At 42.5% G+C, this 19597-nt stretch overlaps 1 protein-coding gene across 2 annotated transcripts in view; it reads right to left on the reverse strand.

The window, feature by feature from the left end:
- MAML3 (mastermind like transcriptional coactivator 3) overlaps nucleotides 1-19597 on the reverse strand; it is a 397258-nt gene that overhangs the window by 151809 nt on the left and 225852 nt on the right. For both annotated transcript variants that reach the window (XM_057310082.1, XM_057310081.1), the window contains exon 2: nucleotides 12065-13597. In XM_057310082.1, coding sequence (XP_057166065.1) covers nucleotides 12065-13597 — 1533 coding nt within the window. The remainder of the gene's footprint in view (nucleotides 1-12064; nucleotides 13598-19597) is intronic.

Genomic DNA, 19597 nt, shown 5'->3' on the forward strand with positions numbered 1-19597 from the left:
TTACACACCGACGGCGGTGAAAGTATCTGAAGCCAGTAGGCTACACAGACCCGGTGAATTCTAATGACGAGGGCACAACACCTGCTGTGTGCAGGTTGTCCAGAGGACAGGGTCCAGCGCCACTGAGAAGAGGCCTCCCTGGCCAGTGGAGAACAATGGGAAGCACTAATCTACTCTGTGCAGTTTAGGATTACGGAACTTTTCAAAGATGATGTAAAGAGGCAGAGGCTTCGAAACAGCAAAACAATTTCCATTTGGCTTCGCCTCTGGTCCTGACTGCCCTTCCGAACACAGCAGATTTTATTGTTGCTCTGGGGCTGGCCTGTCCACCACAGTGCCACCAGCCACGTGTGGCTATCGAGCCCTTGAAGCGTGACTGCTCCAAGTGGAGCTGTGCTGTCACTCTAAAAGACACATCAGACTCCAAAGGCTTGGTTGGAAAAAAAAAAAAAAGACTGTAAACTATCTCTTTAATAATTTTTATATTGATTTCATGTTGACATAACATGTTAATATACTGGGTTAAACAAAAATATTTTAAAATTAATTTCACCTGTTTCTTTTTGCCTTGGGTAACGTGGCCAATGGAAATTTTAAAATTCCATGGCTTGGATTTGTGGTTTGCATTAGGTTTCTGTTGGTCCGTGCTACTCTAGATTTGGAACACCTCCGCCTGTTACCACCCTGAGAGGGGTGCAAAGGCTGAATGATTTTCCAGGTCTTTTCTCTGGGCTCTTCTGCTACATTCACGAAAGTCTTACTAACAGATGATCTTGAAACCAGCCCTCTCTGTCATGAAGGCTGTTCTACTGCAGGCACGAACTGCCTTCCAGAACCTTCAGTCAGCCTTCAGCTTGACAGCGTAACTCCAGGCCCTGACTGGCCACGGCTCGAGCACAGCATAGCACTGTGCGGTACAGGTAACTCACATTCTAACTGCACTGGCCCGAGAAGTTGACCCTCCGCTCTGCATCTAGCAGCTCTTAGGGAATGAGCAGGTGCACCCAGAGCCCCTCCCTATGGGTGTGCAGTGAGCGGATAACAGGGCGATGTGCAGAGGAGGGTGCATGGAGGCGGCCATGACACGTGGGGTGCCTGTGGGGCTGTGGCTGCAGTCCATCTGCTCAGAGGGGGTGCCTTTTTCCTAATTCTCACCAAGACACCAGTAAAACTAGTGATGGCCTGAGATGGACCACTTTCTACATCATTTTCCTTGCACCACTGCTGAGCTTCAGTTTGGCACTGAAAGTAGTTCTTGGCTTAATAAGCCCATTAATGCCCTTTGTATGAACTGGCTAGAGCCCAGGGCAGAAAAGAAGCCCAAATAAACTTTCAAACATCTCAGATACAAAAGCAATTAGAGATGCAAGGATGTTTCTAAACCTCTTCTAGGAAATCACAATATTAATAAATGGGAGTTACCAGTTTAGATACTATTTGGGGTCAATATTTACTGTTTAGTAAATAAAAATGTATAGGTAACCTGCATAATCTCATGAATCATATTAACTAATCATGACAGTGTATTGGGAATCTAAGTAACGTGAAAGGTATTTTGATTCTTTATGCACTGGGCCAGATGCAAGCCATTTTGTATCATAAAGATTAATTCCATAGAAACTTGCTCAGAAACCAAGATATAATACAATATCCCTGTATAGGAAAATAGCATTTTTTTCCCAAAGAGTTTTATAACCTCTAGAAAAGCTGAGAGTTGCTATAAATAGTTAATGAGGGGTGACATAATAGGTTTTAAAACTTGGAACCCTGCTCCTTGCATATACTTGCATAGCGACTCTCTTTTGAGGGGGCTCTCCTTAAGAGATAAGATGGGACCAAGTAAATCCTTAATGTAGAAATATTACACCAAATATGTCTGTTACACTGATCTGTTACTACTCTAAATAAAGAAAAGAAACATTTTCATAATAATACGAATTTACCAAAAAATAAAAGCTTGCAAAAACAAAAAGCCCAGCTCTAAAAACACAGGAGTAAGTATTTGAGGCTCAATTTAACACAAACTTTTAAAAAATTGCTATGAGCTTGCTTCACACCTTTTGCTGAGCGTGGAACAAGAACCTCGGCGAATGGGAAACACAAATCAGAAGAATAAGGTAAATAATAAGTGTTGGAATTGCTTCTAAATACAAATAAGATTTGATATTTAGATTTATATATGACCTGCTCATCATCTTTCAGAAACTATTACACCACCCCAATATTTAATCTTAGGATCATAAATATTTGATTCACGGGGCACCTGGGTGGCTTAGTCGGTTAAGTATCTGCCTTCAGCTCACATCATGATCTCAGGGTCCTGGGATTGAGCCCCGAGTCCGGCTCCCTGCTCAGCGGGGAGTCTGCTTCTCCCTCTCCCTCTGCCTGCCCCCCTACTCCCTGCTCCTGTGTGTCTGTGTTCCATCTCTCTCTCTCGCTCTCAAATAAATAAATAAAATCTTATAAATAAATAAATGAATAAATAAATAAATAAATAAAATATTTGATTCATTTCCCTTTCATCTTGTCACATAGTCAATCACCAAGTTCTGTTATTTCTTTCCTTTAACTGCTGCTGTGCCTGTTTTCCCTTAAATTGTAAAGGACACATCCAGATAGAGATTCTTACTATCTCAAAATTGAAATGGTAGAAAGTCCCCTAACTGTTTCTCCCGTGCATTTCCTTAATGTAGAAATATTACACCAAATATGTCTGTTACACTGATCTGTTACTACTCTAAATAAAGAAAAGAAACATTTTCATAATAATACGAATTTACCAAAAAATAAAAGCTTGCAAAATCAAAAAGCCCAGCTCTAAAAACACAGGAGTAAGTATTTGAGGCTCAATTTAACACAAACTTTTAAAAAAATTGCTATGAGCTTGCTTCACACCTTTTGCTGAGCGTGGAACAAGTACCTTGGCGAATGGGAAATACAAATCAGAAGAATAAGGTTAAGTTAAGAATAAGATTCCCCAACACGAATCTTTCTCTCCAGCCTGGTTATTGTCGGCATTGTGCCCACTTAAGGAACAACCCTTGGCTTGAAGCAGAATGCCTTGCCATCCACTCACCATCCGACCTAACTCCTGGTCATTCTTGGTCTACTCAAAGCTTATTTCCCCATGGAAGCTGCTCTTTTCTGCTCCAGGCTGTACTGACCCCTGCCTTCTCTCTGCCCATAATCCCTAATGCAGAATTTAGTGGCACTTAACCACTTGCTGCCTGGTATTGACTTAACCTGTGTGTCTCCTTATCTCCTCGGCCAGAATGCACATTGTGGGACACTGTAGATGGTATTAGTCTAGTATCTCTTTTTAGTCCACAACATTTAGAATTTTAGAAGTGAATATACACAGGGAGAGCGTGCTTGGTCAGGTTTCACAATTTTCTACACTTGTGACAGACCCTTAGGCTAATAGACTCCTGCCAGGGTAAAAACAAAGCTGGACCTACTCTCTTATGTGTGAATGCACTGGATATCCATTGGGAGGCATTGGGCAGGGGCCTCATGTGCAGTGAATGACCTTGAAAGGAAGGGAATGTCAAACTCAGGAAATAAAATGAAATTAGGCCTCCAATGCTTCCCCAAAGCTCAGGAACACCTGGGAAAGGTGCCTGAATCCTATCCTTGATATAACAGTGTCAGAATACGGAACAGCAGAGCTGTGGCTCTACTAATATGTCCGCGAGCTGTCTTGCCCTAAGGAGGATGTCCCCAAAGAGGCCCTAAGTAAGCTTAAGTGTGCTTCCTTTCATGTGTGAGCTTCCATTCCATGGCAGAATCTCTCTTCCTATAGGTCCTGAGGACACAAGGCCATGCCTTGCATTGGTCCTGAAGCAGAGGCAGGGACAGCCAACTGTCTCTTGGAGAGAGAAGGGAAACTCTACCCTTCACCCTGGTGGAATTGGATGTGGGGGTGGAAAGGAGGATGGACTGCATTGTGCTTTTAAGAAAATCAACAGGAGTAATTCTCTGATTAACAAATACAGCTAGAACCCACAAGATTTGATCTCTTAAAAATTTTTGCTCTATCCTAAGAAAAATCCATTAAGTGCAGAGTAACCTAATGTTTCCCTCTTGCTTGAAACGATTCAAGTTTTAGACCCTACAAAATCTATAGTTGCACGGACAGTAACTGCCATATTTCAGCATATACAAATATTGAGCACGAAATAAACACAGGTTGCTTTAATAGCAGATTCAGAGTTATCTTACGTACAATTTCTCCATTAGAAAATGGTAGTGGTGGTGGGTTTATTAAAACGCACACTCCCAGACCCCATCCCAGACCTACTGACTTTGAGTATTTGGCAACAGAATCCGGTTATCTGCATCCTGAACAATTTCCCCAGGTGATTCTTAGGCCCACAAAAGCTTTAGAACCACTGATTGTTGGGGTGTAAGCTCTCTAATTAAACAAGAATATTCTTGTTCCATGAAACCTTCAAACAGTATTCTCAAAGGGTGCTAATTAAAACCTCTTTCTTGCATAAAACTATTATAAAATAAATTCCTAAAACGTTTTCTTTTCTGTTGTTTACTCTTAGCCTCATATTTCTAAGACTCTGACAGAATATCAATCAGGATTTTCAAAATATGCCAGTGTGTGTATGGAAATGACTTATTATACCCATCAATATGAACATTTCATTTATTACCTGGATTTTTGTAGCACTTCTGCCCACTGGTTTCCCCTCAGCTGGGAAGCCCTGGATTCAGTCAGTGATGAGAGTTCTGTCAATATTTTACCTTGCATCTGAGTTGCCAGATACTATTGGCTTTGTCAGGGTCATGGAACCTAAATTGTTTTTATAGTCCCTGAAATAAGTCAATATTTTCAAGATTCTAAAAACTATTCAATGATTATACTCATAAGATCTTATTTTAAAGAAGCACAATGACCATGTTGACACTGCTGTCCTCGGAACACATGTATTTGACATATGTACATTTTATAGTAAGGGAGCACTTTAGGTTTTATGAAACCAGCTCTATTAAAGCCCACAATGTTAGAAGCAATCACGTGAAATTTGCTGTAAAACATAAACTTTAATATTAGACAATATTCGATATTCAGATAGGAAAATGTTGAAAGTCAGCTCTGGTAGGCTGAACACCCACATTTATCTTGCCTTCCTCCAATGCCCCATTACGATGAAAATAAAGGGATAAAAACGATTAAGCATTCAAGAACAAAGAGGATGGGAGATAGCAATAGCAATTGAGGGGTATCAACAAAATTTTGGAAGATGAAAATCAGATGGCTGAGTGGTTAAACAATTAGCGGCTTAGAGAAAGCTAAATCTAAGCCTGCAGTAGGGGAAGCCAAAAATAAAGCAAGATGATTCAAGCCAAAGAATGCTATAAATTCACAGAAATTAGAAAGACCTCTAAATACCAGGGTGGGAGGTGGGGTGTGCACAAAAGGAGAATTGGTTCAAGTCCTGTATAATTAAGAGGTGGACCAGATCTACTCCCCCAGACTGGAAGAAGGAAGGTGTACTACTTGACAGAGAGATTAAGCCATAAGGCTTTGGAATCCTGGATCCCAGTCGTAACTGAGGGTGAATTGAGGAGCCATACAAAAACAGGGAGATTAAATGAAAGTCTACATAGCATTTAGTGAGACACTCCTCACCATCACTACCATCTACCAACTCCCTTCCTCTGCTCAGCTCCAAAAAACCAGCCTCCAGACTTATAACTTTCAGCAGTGAGATTGAAGGAGTCTTTTTTGACTGGCCACAGGGGGAAAAGCTACAGACACTGACCCAGTAAAATGGCTGGGTTCTAGCCCAATCCCTCTATAGCAAAGCCCCACATATGACAAGCCCTGTGTAAGCCTACGGAGCAACTAATTAGCTATATTATATCTCATTCGTAAAATAATTAGACATTTGAGAAAAGCTCCTAAAATGAAAGAAAGAAAAATCAAACAAGCATATGGGTAAAGGGTGCTTGGGAGAATCAGAGACAAAGCAGAAAGCATGAGAAAACTTAATTTAATGAATTTAATTTAAATGATAATATCCTTAGATCAAAAAGGGTAATCAGAGAACAAGAAAGAACTTATGGACATTTGAAATGTGATAAATAAAATGAAATATTTAATTTTAGAGTTGGAGAATAAAGTTAAGGGAATCTTACAGAACACAGAATAAAAGAACAAAGACATGGAACATTGAAAAGATATGAAAATTAGAGAATAATCAAGGAGGTCCAATACATGATGAATAAAAGTTACAGAAAGTTAAAAATAGAGAAAAAGGAAGGGAGAAATAATCAAAGAAATAATACAAGAACATATCCTAAGGATATTTTTCCAGATCTTTAAAGAAAAAGTTCATAGTACCAGACACAGTGAATGAAAAATGGCTACATTAAGGCATATTGTTATGAAATTTCAGGAATACAGAGAAGATTTGAAAAGCTCTCAGAGTGGAAAAAAAAATACAGTCACACACATGGAAGGGGGATCCAAATTTCACTAGATTTTTCAACAGTATGAAAGCCACAGGCTCTTGAAGAAATGTCTTTGAAATTCTGACTGAATGTTTCTTAACTATAATTCTACATCTGGCAAACTGTCAATAAAATGTGAGGATAAAGTTATTTTCAAAAATAGGTTTCATTAAAACAATCTCTTGAGCACCCCTTTTTAAGAGCTCTGAGGATGTGCTCTAGCAGTTTGAGGGACTAAGCCAAGAAAGAGGTGGAGGGATCAAGAAAACAGGTAATGCGACATGGAGAGGGGTGAAACATTCCAAGAATAATGGTGAAGGGCAGTTGCAGTATTTCAGTTAAGTAGTAGACCAAGAAAACTGTAGATAGAAGACTGGAGCAAGAGGGTATAAACCTTCAGGAGAGACACTGAAAGGAAGGAAGGAAGGAAGGAAGGAAGGAAGGAAGGAAGGAAGGGAAGAAGGAAGGAAGGAGGGAGGGAGGAAAGAAGGAAGGAAGGAGGGAGGGAGGAAGGAAGGAAAGAGAAAGAAAGAAAGAAAGAAAGAAAGAAAGAAAGAAAGAAAGAAAGAAAGAGAGAAAAAGAAAGATAGATTGAGGAAGAGAAAGAGAGAAGTGAGAGAAAAGGGAGAGAAAAAATAGGAAAGGGAATGTAAGAAAAACAGATTATTTGATGTTTGATCATATCTCAAGAGTTACAGACTCAGACAAGTTTGAGGATGGATTGAAGGCAGGTGTAAGGATAGCAACAATAAAAAAAAAAGAGGCTATTATTAATTCCAGGGAAAACAAAAAGTTGTATAAGGAAATATAATCATAGTATACTAAATAATGAAATTGTGACATGCTATGCAAAGATCACTCATGTAAATATAGAATACTTTAAAATCATAATCTGTGATATATCTAGTTATATTGAGAGTTTAGGGTAGAGAAAAAGAGACTCTGTGTGTAGGGGTTATATCCGTGAGGAGGTAGTATAAGCAGATTAAATCCTCATCTTCTATAGAATCAAATCTTTGAAAAATTGAGAACCAGTAACTGATGGAGATAAACAGGAGAAAACAACTTACGAATGGAGGGGATGAAGCAGTGGATTGCTGTTTCTCCTCAGAAGCCTTGCAGTACTATTTAACTTCCAAAACTATGTCATGCATTATTTGAATAAAATAAACAGTATATTTTAAGGAAACTAAACAAAGGGGCTCCAGGTTTTTAAAGTTAAGGAAAATGTATCTTCAAAGAGATTTCCAAGATGGCTGTAAATACTAGAGCTCTGTTCTTTTTGTGGAGATTTTATGGCTAGAAAGCTCATAATAATATACCTCACATGGTACCCAACATATTTTGGTAAAATAAAATTGAAAGGGGAAAACATTCTATAAAATATGAGCATACCTGTTCTCATTGTGATAGACACAGCCACACATAGCAAGCACACAAGGGAAGAATAAAGTAGCACAGTAGTCTATGATTTATCTAGTCCTATGATAGTAACTACTAAAAATTAATTTTGGGAATTATTTGCTTTCTACTATTCCACGTAGGAATTATTTTTGGGCTTTGGGTATCCCTGTAACCTTCTTTGACCAGCAGGCAGTCATTTGCTTTCGGTTTACTTCTTTCATAGTTGCTCCATTGTTTTTTGTTTATCAGACACAGAGACTGAGTTAGCTGTCCCAGCAATCTCATTGTTGTTCTATTGGTTCAAGATAACCACCCCCGATCAAAGGATTCTTTTTAGACCTGTCTTTCCGGTTCTTCTATTTGATCTCAAAAACAGCTCTGTGTTATTTTTGCTAATGCTCTCTCCACTGGAGCTGATAATCAAGTAAACATATTTTTGGCTTGAACTTTGATAATTGCCGTATTTAATGATTTATTAAACATCGTTATGTTGAAGACACAGTGTTAAGTACTATGAAAAAATAGAAAAAATAGAGAGACAGACACACACAGAGACAGAGACAAAGAGAAAAACAGAGAGAGAGAGAGACAGAGAGATACTGTCTTTAAGAAATGAGATTAGGAAAAGATAATAGATAGACATAACCAAAGGAAGAAAGACATAACCAGAAACACAAATTTTAAAAATTAAAGAGCAATCCAGAAGGCCCAGTATATGATGAAGTTCTGGAGAGTAAAAAAAAAAAAAAAAAGAAAAAGAAAAGAAAAGAAAAAAGATCAAAGAAATAACACAAGAACATAACCCTGAGAAGATTCTAAAGCTTGTAATGGTGGAAATTTTATCGATAGTTTCACTGTCACTGTTTTAGCTGAAGTTTGATGGGACTTGAGAGAAGAAGTAAAAAGAGGATGTGGAGACAGAAAGGAAAAGAGAGGGAGTGTGGGGAGTGGGTTTTAGAACTATCTCTAGAAGCAGGGAGGAATTTACAAATAATATATGTAATGAATAGACAATAACGTATCACCTCAATCCAACTGACAACTGGATAAATAAGGATTTTTTAAAAAGAATTAGTGAAGCATAAACTTTTTTTAAAACAGGGGATTTTCTTTGCTTAAAAAGTATTTTTCCTGATGGTAGAATTAATGTATGTATGTGATAGAAAATTAAGAAAATTTAATAAAGTATAAGAGGAAAACAATAATCACAATTTTACCAACCCAAAATACCACTTCTAATATTTTAGTTACTCGGTATTTTTCTACACATATCAAAAAACACAACCTGGATTGTAACATACAAGCTATTGTATGATCTGATTATTTTGCTCATCTTATGAGCATTTCCAGGTGATTAATCACTCATTAATATCATCATTTTCATGTACATTATTTATTTTTCCAAAATATTTATTTTGGTCCCCATTTTTCATTATCATAAGCTTGTTTCATTACCATGAGCATAATTTTTGTACATAAATCTTTAATTTTCTAATTATAAGGGATAACATGTAAATTCTGAGTAGTGGCATTACTCGACAAAACATATTTGAGATTTTGAAATAAGCTTTTTTTGTTTCTAGTTTTTGATTCCCTCTTTAAAAAAATATCCAGGTAAGTGAGAAATGGCATCTTCTGAGAGAAATGGCATTGTCTGCAAATACCCCAATCAAGTAAACATCTGTATAAGATAATTACCTTGAAATAAATGTTTCAGTATTATTGGCTTTGGTATTCAAGTCGTTCATTAAAACTAAGTGTTGATCATGGTCCTTGTGGCCAACAAAGAGTAAAGTGAATTTTCACTAGCAACAGCAGAAAACAAACTTGAACTACACCTATGTATAATTATATTTTATATCTTGCCTGTAATTTGAGCTCATATTTGTGCAATGTACTCGCATATAGTGTAATTAACTATTCTGAGAGCTATGTAAATACTGCTCCACAATCAGGTGAAAGCATGAAATAAATGGTATGTTTGCAGAAAGATATTCACATGTTTATATATGTATTTTGAAGCTTGTTTCAAACAGTGGTGAGTTAATATTTCATTAAAAAGTGTGCTTTTGCGTGATGGTTCTTTTTGAGGTTAAGAAGTGATTATTCTAATGAGGCCTCAAAAAGGCAGATTCTGTCCACTCTGAAAGTACCTCCTGAGATGGAAGGAAAAGAGGAGGAGCCCACAGATTTAATCCAGAAAACCATCACTTTTGTTTCTACACTTGACTGAGTCCTTTCAAAACATGACCTCTACAGCTCAAGGCTTCGGTTACTCATAGTTAGGCAAGCATAAGGACCTGAAATGAGTACCTTTAAAATTCATGTACCAGCAAAGACAAGAACTTCATCCCAAGTTAGCAAATTTCAAAAGACATTTAGTGAGGGTGGGGAGTGAGGATGGGTTCACATTGCACCCACATGTCTGCAGAGCCTGTGAGTTGGAATTAATCATCTTTGGTCTGGCTCCGAGGAAATACGTTACTGTTGCTCAGTCTGGCTCCGAGGAAATACGTTACTGTTGCTCACATAAAAACAGCAAACGTAGAAGCACAATTTGTATTAACAACAGACCATTCTGACAGCTTGTGATCTCATAAACCTCTGCCGTGTCTGGGCTACAACAAACATCCTTGTGTGTTGCCTGCATTTCTGCCGCCTTCGGAACTTAATATTGAAGTGTATAAAATGTTGCATTTTCCAATGGTGCTTTTTTTTTTTTTAATGAAACCAAGATAAAACATAAAAGCTCACATTTCAATGACGTTTTCCTACCAGCTACTGATTACAGCTGGTGTAAACCACGCTATATTTTTATTTCTCCAGACAGAATTTCTTTGGAGCTGGCCGGCGTGTGCAGACAAGAAACCACTGTGAGGTTTTGGGCTGGGAAGGCTGTGAAGGACAAGAATCAAGCCATAGAGCTCAGGCCTGTCTCTGCAGGCCAGCACCACCTCCTGCTCCACGGCCTCCATGGAGCTGAGCTTCGGGAGGGTGGGTGTGGGGTGGGGCGGCCATGCGGGGAGACGCAAACAGCCCCTAGTGATGCAAGATCTGCCTGTACTACTTCCCAGCGCTTCTAATGCAGCCGCTTGGGGACACACGTCCAAGTACTAGCTAGAACCTGTTTGCACGTGAGAGCCCTGAAAGCAAAGAATTGTCTGCAAAATCCCCAACTGTGATGCAAATGTCAGAATCCTGAGAGGACTGAGGCACGGCAGAGCAATTGGGAGTGAAAGGCTGGCTCCAGTGAGTTCACCCGCGTTGGAGAAAAGGCAGTAGAACCGCACATTTCCCCAGTCCTTCCCCTAACACCCCAGATAAGGTGTTAAAGGAGCTCTGGCTGCGTGCTGGTCAGGATGACGGGAGTGAATGCTTGTCAATGAGGATTCACTCTCCCAACTGGTTGCCACTCATTTTTACCCTAGGTCACTGAGAGCCCTACACCCCTAAACCAGGATGTCATGAAGACATGCAGTGGGAAAGAGGAGAAGTTATTTTGATCCAGCGCTAAGACCGATTCACCATCAACTTTTCCCGAAGGAGCTGCATGCACGGGGAAGGTTTTAGGGCACTCCCAAGTCATGATGTTGAAACAGCTTCTAACTGCTAGTTTAGCAACCGATGCTTAAACACTGAGTGGTCCTACAGAAAACTATCCTCTACTTCCTTCTGAAACTACAGAAAACTCTCCCACATTGAGCCATCAAGAACCCACGTTTCCCTTATTCACAGCTTAGTAAGATAGGCAGAGATCGTTCAGGGCCTTAAGAAACTGCTGCAGACATCGCCACGCCCTCTGGTCTCGCTACCACCCCGAGTCTCAGACTCTATGACCCCGGAGAGAAGCCCCAGAAAGAGCATCACGTTTGCCCCGTGACCTCTACGGCCTGCCTCTCTCGGAGTGAGAACTTGTCCTATTTTCTGGTTCCTTATCTAATGGCAGGAATAAAAGAAGTTTAATTCCTAGGCCTTCAAACACCGGAAAGCCTATTGTCTCACCCTTTTCCATCTTAGAAGAAAGAGAAACCAAACCAAACCAAACCCAAAGCCAAGCCTGGCAGCGCCACGAGGCTGTACAGGCAGGATTCCGCACGCAGGTCCCGAAAGCCGGAGCGCGGAGCGCAGCCCCCGTCGCGGGTCTGAAAGGCGCCAGCGGCGGTGCTCGAAGGGCGCTGGCTTGCACACTCACCTGACCGTGGGACGGAAGCGCGGCGTACGCCAGCGGCTGCGTCATCACTCCCTTCTGCTTCATGAGAAGCATGCGCTTCTGCTCCTCGCTCAGGTGCGCCCTGGGCGCCGGGAGCTGCGGCGGCGGCGGCGGCGGCTGCTGGGGCGGCGGCGGCGGCGGGGGCGGCTGCTGCTGCTGCTGCTGGATGTAGGGCAGCAGGGCGTTTTTGTTGGGGTTGGCCATCGGGGGGGTCATCCTCTGACTCAAGTCTGCGTTAAAATGGGTCAGAGGCTTAGTGTTGCCGTACGTGAGGATGTTGTGCTGTTTGTTTAAGGAGTTGGTACCCAAGTTATTTGGCTGCTGATTGATCATATTCATGTGGTTCTGAGGGAGGTAGTTATTCATTGTCGTCTTCTGCAGGTTGTTGGCCATGGGAGGCACTATGGGGTTTTGGTTGTTAAAGGCTTGGGGGTACATCATTGGGCTATTTGGTTTTTCCGCAGCGAAAGCTGCTCCGTAGGGGCTGGACGGGGGCCCTAAGGGAGACCAGCTGGAAGTCTGGTTGGCGTGCTGCTGCTGCTGCTTCTGTTGCATGAGCTTGGCCCTTTGTTGCTGCTGCGCGGCCATCTGCTTGAGCTGCTCCGCTGGGGACATGTCGGAGCTGGCCACGGCCACCGGGCCCGACGCGGAGCCCGCCACGGTCACGGCCGCTGGATTAAGGAGATAACCGTTTCCAGGCCGAGGTGGGGCTTGGCCTGGAGTGTGGGCTTGGTTCGGAGTCTGAGGGGACTGGACAGCACAGTTTGCTGGTGAGCTGGTGGGGTTTGCAGCTGCGGGAGTGCTGGCGACCGTAGGTAAACTCGTGGCCGTGGACACGGTAGAAAAGGGAGGGCCAGAAGACGAGGGCCTCGCCTGCGGGGATCCCATGGAGACGTGTGCAAAAGGAGAGTGAGAGGGGTCGCTCTTCACACTTGCACTCTCCTGGGAGAGAGGGGTCTCTGTGGCCGGCTGGGAGAATTCGGGCTCCTTCTTCTCTTCAAAGTCTTCGTTGAACAGGTCCTGTATGTCATCTTCAGGAACCGTGTTGGCCAACTCATCGATTAATTCTTGCCACTCCTGGTCATTCAGGTTAATGTCTGAGAACAGCTTGTTCTGATTTGAAAGAGATGTTTCTGATGTGTCTATGCAAGTAGGGTCATCTAGAGGTTCTTGTTTGAGGTCCTTGCTCTGCAGGATGGTGAAGCTGTCCTCCAGGTCACTGCAACCGTTGACAGGAAGTTTGATCTCTGGAAGCCTACCATTCTTACTTAGGTCTTCTAGAAGCCCAGGAGTGTGAGTTCCACTATTCTGCAAGGGCAGTGAAGGCTTCAGGTCAAGTTGGTGAAGAGGAGAAGCTGAAGGCAGTGGCATGTTGATGGTGTCCATTCCTGTAGGAATGTCCTTTCGTATTCTCTTGCTTGTTGGAGAAAAACTCCCATCACAAGCACCATTCTGTTGGTCTCCATTAAGTGGTGATCGAGCTCCTTCCAACTTCCTTTTCACAGTCTCTTGGAGCTGGGAAAGAAACAGGAAAGAGGGTGAGTAAATCTCCAAGTCATCATTCCCTCTTTGAGCAAGGTGATTTGCAACTGCTGTGAAGTAACTTTTAAATGCTTTATCACACATGGGAAAGAAGTTCTAGGTCTAATTTCAAGAGTGGCCTGGCTTCAAATTCTGTGGGGAAAGGTTTTATCCAAAAGAAGAGCTCATAAGCTAAGAGAGAGAAAACAAAATAAAGATTGGAGGGTGGGGAACAAAAGAAAAAGAGAGAGTTAAAGGCAGTACGTCTCTTACAGCAGAGAATCATCCATTATTATTTTCCAAAGCAATGCAAAATGTGAGACTTGGCCCCAAATGTGTTATACTTGAGAAAGATGTTAATACCTATCTTAACTTTTTCTCACATCTTAACTGAAGACATCAAGGAATTAAATCAACAATATTTTAAAACGCACTAAAAATCCTCCAAGAATATGGAATTTCACATTTACTGAATAGCACAGAAATGAAGATTAATGGTTAACATAACCTACAACTTCCTATCAGTTCTTATTTACTAGACCGCCCAGCACCTTGTGATGGAGCAGCTTGCTCTGCTCTAAAAACATGCTTCCATTGCTTTCCATGCTATCACATTTTCCTGGATTTCCTTCTTTCTCTCCAGCTGCTCTTTCCCGGTGTCATACGTATTCTTCATTCTTTCTCCTAAATGATGGGATTCCTCATTGTTTGCTCATAAGCTTTTGTTCCTGCCCACTCTACATGCTTGCCTACCTGATCACATCCATTACAACAGCTTCAACCGTCTTCTCCAGGCTGATGACCCTGTTAACAACATACCCAGTCCAGTCTTCTCTGCGGAGTTACACCAACTCCAGTGTCCTCTTCCTAGATGTTTCATAGGCATCTAAAACTCAACATGTCTCATCACTGAGCTGGTAATCAAACACGATCATCACCCATGATCCCCATCTCAGTATTTACCCAGTTCTCTACTCAGTTATCTACTCACTTACCCAAACTGGAAACCTGAGCATTCCTTTCAAAATGTCTCATATCACCAACCACCAAGTCCTATGGATTCTACATCTAAAATATCCCTCTAATATGCCCACTCACCTCCAACCTCACTGCTACAATCCTAAGCCAGGATACCATTGTCTCTTGCTAAATTGTTGCAGTAGTCTTCTAACTGGTCTCTTTGCCTTCCCTCCATTCGTCCATCCATTACTCTTTCATCTGTTCTTTTATCCATTGCTTTGCTCTCCAACAATCTATTCTTGATACTGCCATATCTTTCAAGGAATACATTGCCTTTCCTGTTTATAACTCTGCAATGGTTTCCATTGCCTTTAGATTGAAATCCAATCTGAACCTACCTCACCTGGTTTCTGGTCATCATTCCAGCTCATCTTCTTGCTTCTCTGTTTAGTATCACCTCCCTCTCCCCTGCCAAAGGTTTTCTATCAATTCCCTTGAAAGTCTTTCAGTTTCTTAGATGTGCCAAGCTTCCTTCTACCTCCAGGGTGTTGTACATGTTGTTTTCTTTTCTTGGAACAACTTCTCTCCATCCCCTTCCCTACCCCTCCCCAAGGTTAACAGCTACCCATCCTCCAGCTTGTATTGTAGATTTCACTTCCTCTAGGAAATCTTCTTATATACCTTCCCCACCCTAACTACATTAGGTACCTTCTTTGACCCACCTATACTGGGTTGGATATCCTGGAATAAGTTTTTCCAGCAACCTCTACTTCCCCATTAGAGTTCCCACCGTACTTTGGGGCGATTGCTTGAGTGTCTGTTTTGTGAGCTCCAAGAAGGTAGGTACTCTGACTGAGTACTCTGGGTACCCTTGCGGCTGCGCCTAGTGCTCAGGTTCATTGTAGTACTTAATAAGGAACGGCAAATTGAATGATTAATTCTATTGTCTATTCACAGAAGCTGAAAGAGGTGAATTTTAATCAGAGCAGGAGGCAGCCCCATTGACCATAGGAATTCCTGACTTTTTTTTCTCTTTTTTGTGCCATGGGTTTGGCTTATTTATAGGAAAGATCATGTTTGCATAGATTGCTAGCAATTTAGTGCACAATCAAATAGAGGGCCCCAGTGTGCACGTCTGTGATGGATGAAGCCATGTGATGCTCCTTCAGCCCAGGCCAGCACCGTCCATCTGTAGCCCCAGCCTTTTGGGCAGATCCCTAAGGCCCCTACGAGAGAATGTTTTGCTCAAAAAGCTTCAGGTCAAAGCAGACCCAGACCTCCCAGGTAGGGACTTTGTGCATCAGGAGTGTGCGGGTTGTGGGGCTTTTGCTTTCCTGTTCTGTGGGAATTTTTGCCACTGGAACTTCAGTCCAATGGGAACTCTTACCCTGGAGAATGTGGAAAGTGTTGTGTCCACTGAACTGGACTTATCTGAGAAGTCCAGTTAAGAAAACTCTCGTTAACTCTATGGATTTATTAACTACAAACCTAATTCACCCATCTGCTCCCTTCATTTCTGCCAGAAAGGGCCAGTGTATGGGGTTCTGGTCAAAGAGCTCGGCACAGGGTAGGTACTGAGGAAATGCCTACTGAATGTCCAGAGGAAGACTAAGTCAGGTTAGAAGAGGGGGGGAGGGTTCAGTAACTTTACAGAGTGGAAGGCAGAAGGCAGGATGACACGGGGAGCAGAGAGGAGGCAGCGCGGTCCTCTACTTGGGCTCTCTCCTATTCCTGGCAAAGGTGCAGGTGTCACCAAAGCAGGGGAAGAGAGGAACAGAACTCCCTCTGACCCCGCTCGTCAGCGCTCACACGTGGAGCTGCGAGGCTCTAGAGGAGCCCTATGTATAATAAAACCAATCTGCAGGTGATGTGGGGGATCCCAAGCAGTGCCACTTTATTGCTATTCTCTCATAAGTAGAGGATTCCATTTCAAAAGCAAACAGAAAAAGTCCTTGAGTAAAAATCCAGTCTAACCCTCGTTCCTAAATCTTATATTTTTAATCACAACACGAAACACTGTCTGCAGTCACTTGGTAGAAACCCCAGAATTGCTGAAAACAAGGGCCTCACTGGGACACACTGGAATTTGACTTCAAAGAAGATACTGGCTCAAGCCATCCTATGAGGTAGAAACTGCTAGAAAATCATGTCACTTATTGAACAGACCAGGAAACCGTGGTTCTGAACACAGGTGTGGCAGACACCTGACTGTAGCTCCAACACACAGCAGCAGGTCCAAGTATCACAGCTTCGGGGCCTAAAGAAGAGAAGACGGGGGGCCCCTGGCACCACCTGAAGCTATGTTAAAAAAAAAAAAAGTCATAAAAATGAACCTGACTTTATTCTAGAAAGTTCAGGTCCATGATTCTGTTCGAGGTCATGAAATAGATGGGGCAGGATGGGGAAATAAAGACAAATGGTCTGTTTGTTCCTCTGTAAAACAGTGGTGGCTGAGACCATGCTGAAGGACAGGTCTGGCTGGGAACCCCAAGTTTCACCCCTTCTCAGCTGAGGGGGCCTACCTGGGTGAGGCAGTACTGAGCAGTAACACAGAACTATGAACCCTGGCTCTGCTAGAATGCCTGGGGTCAAACCTCAGACTACCACCTCCCTCTCCCGCCCACCACCTAAGAGTTAATACGTATAAATATTGTCTGGTACTTAATGCATGTTAGCTATGATCCCCTCCATTAGAAAGTGAGCTACACGCGGGAAGGGATTTTTCTGTTTTGTTCACTATTGGGTCCCCAGTAGCTCATAGTTGTTGGTCGATCATTATCTGTTGAATGAATGCATCCTGGGAAACTTATTTAACTTCTAAGCTTTGGCTTCCTTATTTGCAAAATGGGTTAATAACATCTAGCTCATAGGGTTACTGAGAGAACAAACTTAAATGCAATAATATGGGAGATACCCAGTAAGCCCCCACACTAAGCCTTAGCTATTATTATCTTTAAAATTCAGTAATACCAGTATAGTCACAACTGTGAGGTCGATTACTTTCTGGATCTTCAAGCTACGAATGGGCAGAATGATAATATTTTTGTTCCCTAGCTGGCAAAATCCACGTTTTCCAAGGACCTGGTGTAGCTTTTTTAATATGAGCAACAAAAATCAAGTTTGCAATTCAAGCCCAAGTCCAAGTGCTAATGCATTCGTGCCCTAGACTGTAGAGCGGCACTAGATTGTTGAGGTTCAAATTGAATGCATTTTCAGCATGTGACCTGAATGGAGATGCTGAGTATTTCCTTTTCCTTGAGGGCCTTAAGTTCTCCACTGCTGGCCCCTTTAACCAGTCTCTTGACATATAGCATTTGGGAATATAAGAAAGACATCACTGAATATGCTATGTTGTGGTTTTATGTGTTGTTTAGTTGTGTCCAAAATAGTTAGAACAATCTTCGCATCCCTACTGTCTGTCTCATCACCCTTTGCTACAGGGGAAGGTGGTCTGTGAGTCTAATTCTGTTATGTCCCTCTTGGGAAACAGAAGGAAAATAGGCAGGAAGAAGGAGAACCTGTGAGTTGAGAAGGCTGTGGAGCTCGCAAGTGCTCTGCTCAGTGAGCAGGAGGATGGCTGACTGAATAGAAGGGTAGCCTTGGGACCCCCTGCCACCCAAGGACTCAGGTAAGAGTCTCATTCCAAATGGCTTCATCTTGCGGAAGTCCCTGGCCCTTCTGCCTTACGAAGCTGGAAGCTTCTTAGTATGATTTGTGCCCTTGTGGAAGAATCACAGAAAGTCTTTACTGAGCCTCAGCTTCCTTGTTCCTGTATTACTATTATTACATATAAATGTTTTCTCCCATTAAGGGAGGCTGTGGTGCCAGGAGCTGAAGTGCGCTGTTCATCCCATGCCTATGACAATATGGGCCGCTATCACTTGTCAATTACTCTGAAGGAAACAATTCCTCCTCCAGGATGGCTTCAGCACAAGTCTCTCATCTCCAGTGTGGCTTGATAGCGTGGGTTTCTGTGAAAACGTGATGTGCGTGTATGTGTAAGAGAGAGAGAGAAAGAGAGAGACAGACAGACGGGGGTGGGGGGGATGGGGGTAGGGAGAGAGAGGAACTGAGAGACACAGAAAGAAATTAAGGGGTGGAGAGAGACAGAATGGTTTGGGGGGGTGATATGACACTCACACCAGTAGTAAGAAGAATAGCTTTGCCTTTGGGGTTATAAAGCACTTTCACACAGGATCATATTTTATCCTCATATAAAACCTTTGGGGCAGGTCATGTGCTGGTCTTACGGCTCTACGGGGAAAAGGTCAGTGTTTTGGAGAAGGTGGAATGGGGAGGGGTAGATGACACCCATCGCAGGGATGAGGAACAAAGCTAAGATTACCAGGCCTCTGCTGGCACGGAGGGGCTTCTTAGAGGTCCCCCGGGCCAGCACATCCACGAAAAAGAGATTCTTCCTTTCGGCTTTTAGCAGTGCTAGTAAGTTAAAAAACAAAACAAAACAAAAACCTCATATTGCCTTGTCCCTAATTTTGCATGAAATTGGGCAGGGTCATGGAGCCTGGGAATAAAGAAGATGATACTACTATTAATAATATAGCCTTTAAGATGAAAGCCATCGGGGTAAGCCATCAGATTCCTTGTCTCCCACGCCTAATGCTTGTAAAAAGTAGGGTTTATTATAACTATCTTATGGAGAAGGAACTCCAGGCATAGTGAGATTAAGCAAGATTACAAAATGACAGAGCTGGGGCAGGGAGAAGGGGGAGGGGCTCAATCCAGGTTCAAATTCAGACTCAGGTCTGACTGCAGAGCCACACCACACCCGCCCCCGGGATGGAAAGCCTGGCTGTGCCTTCATCACTGGCGCTGGACTCTGATGCTGATTGTCAGAATGTTCTCTCAGACTGTTTTCAGGAATCATCCCCGATTCTATCCTCTCCTCACCACCCACACCCAATTAAACCTCAAGAACTATCTGTTCTTATCATCTATGAATTTTATTTTCATCCTCCACCCCCAATGCCACTGCATCCGTTCAGATCATCAACACTTCTCTCGTGATTTCTGCAG

This window comes from Ursus arctos, unplaced genomic scaffold (genome assembly GCF_023065955.2).
Source record: "Ursus arctos isolate Adak ecotype North America unplaced genomic scaffold, UrsArc2.0 scaffold_11, whole genome shotgun sequence".
Classification (NCBI taxonomy): Eukaryota; Metazoa; Chordata; class Mammalia; order Carnivora; family Ursidae; genus Ursus; species Ursus arctos.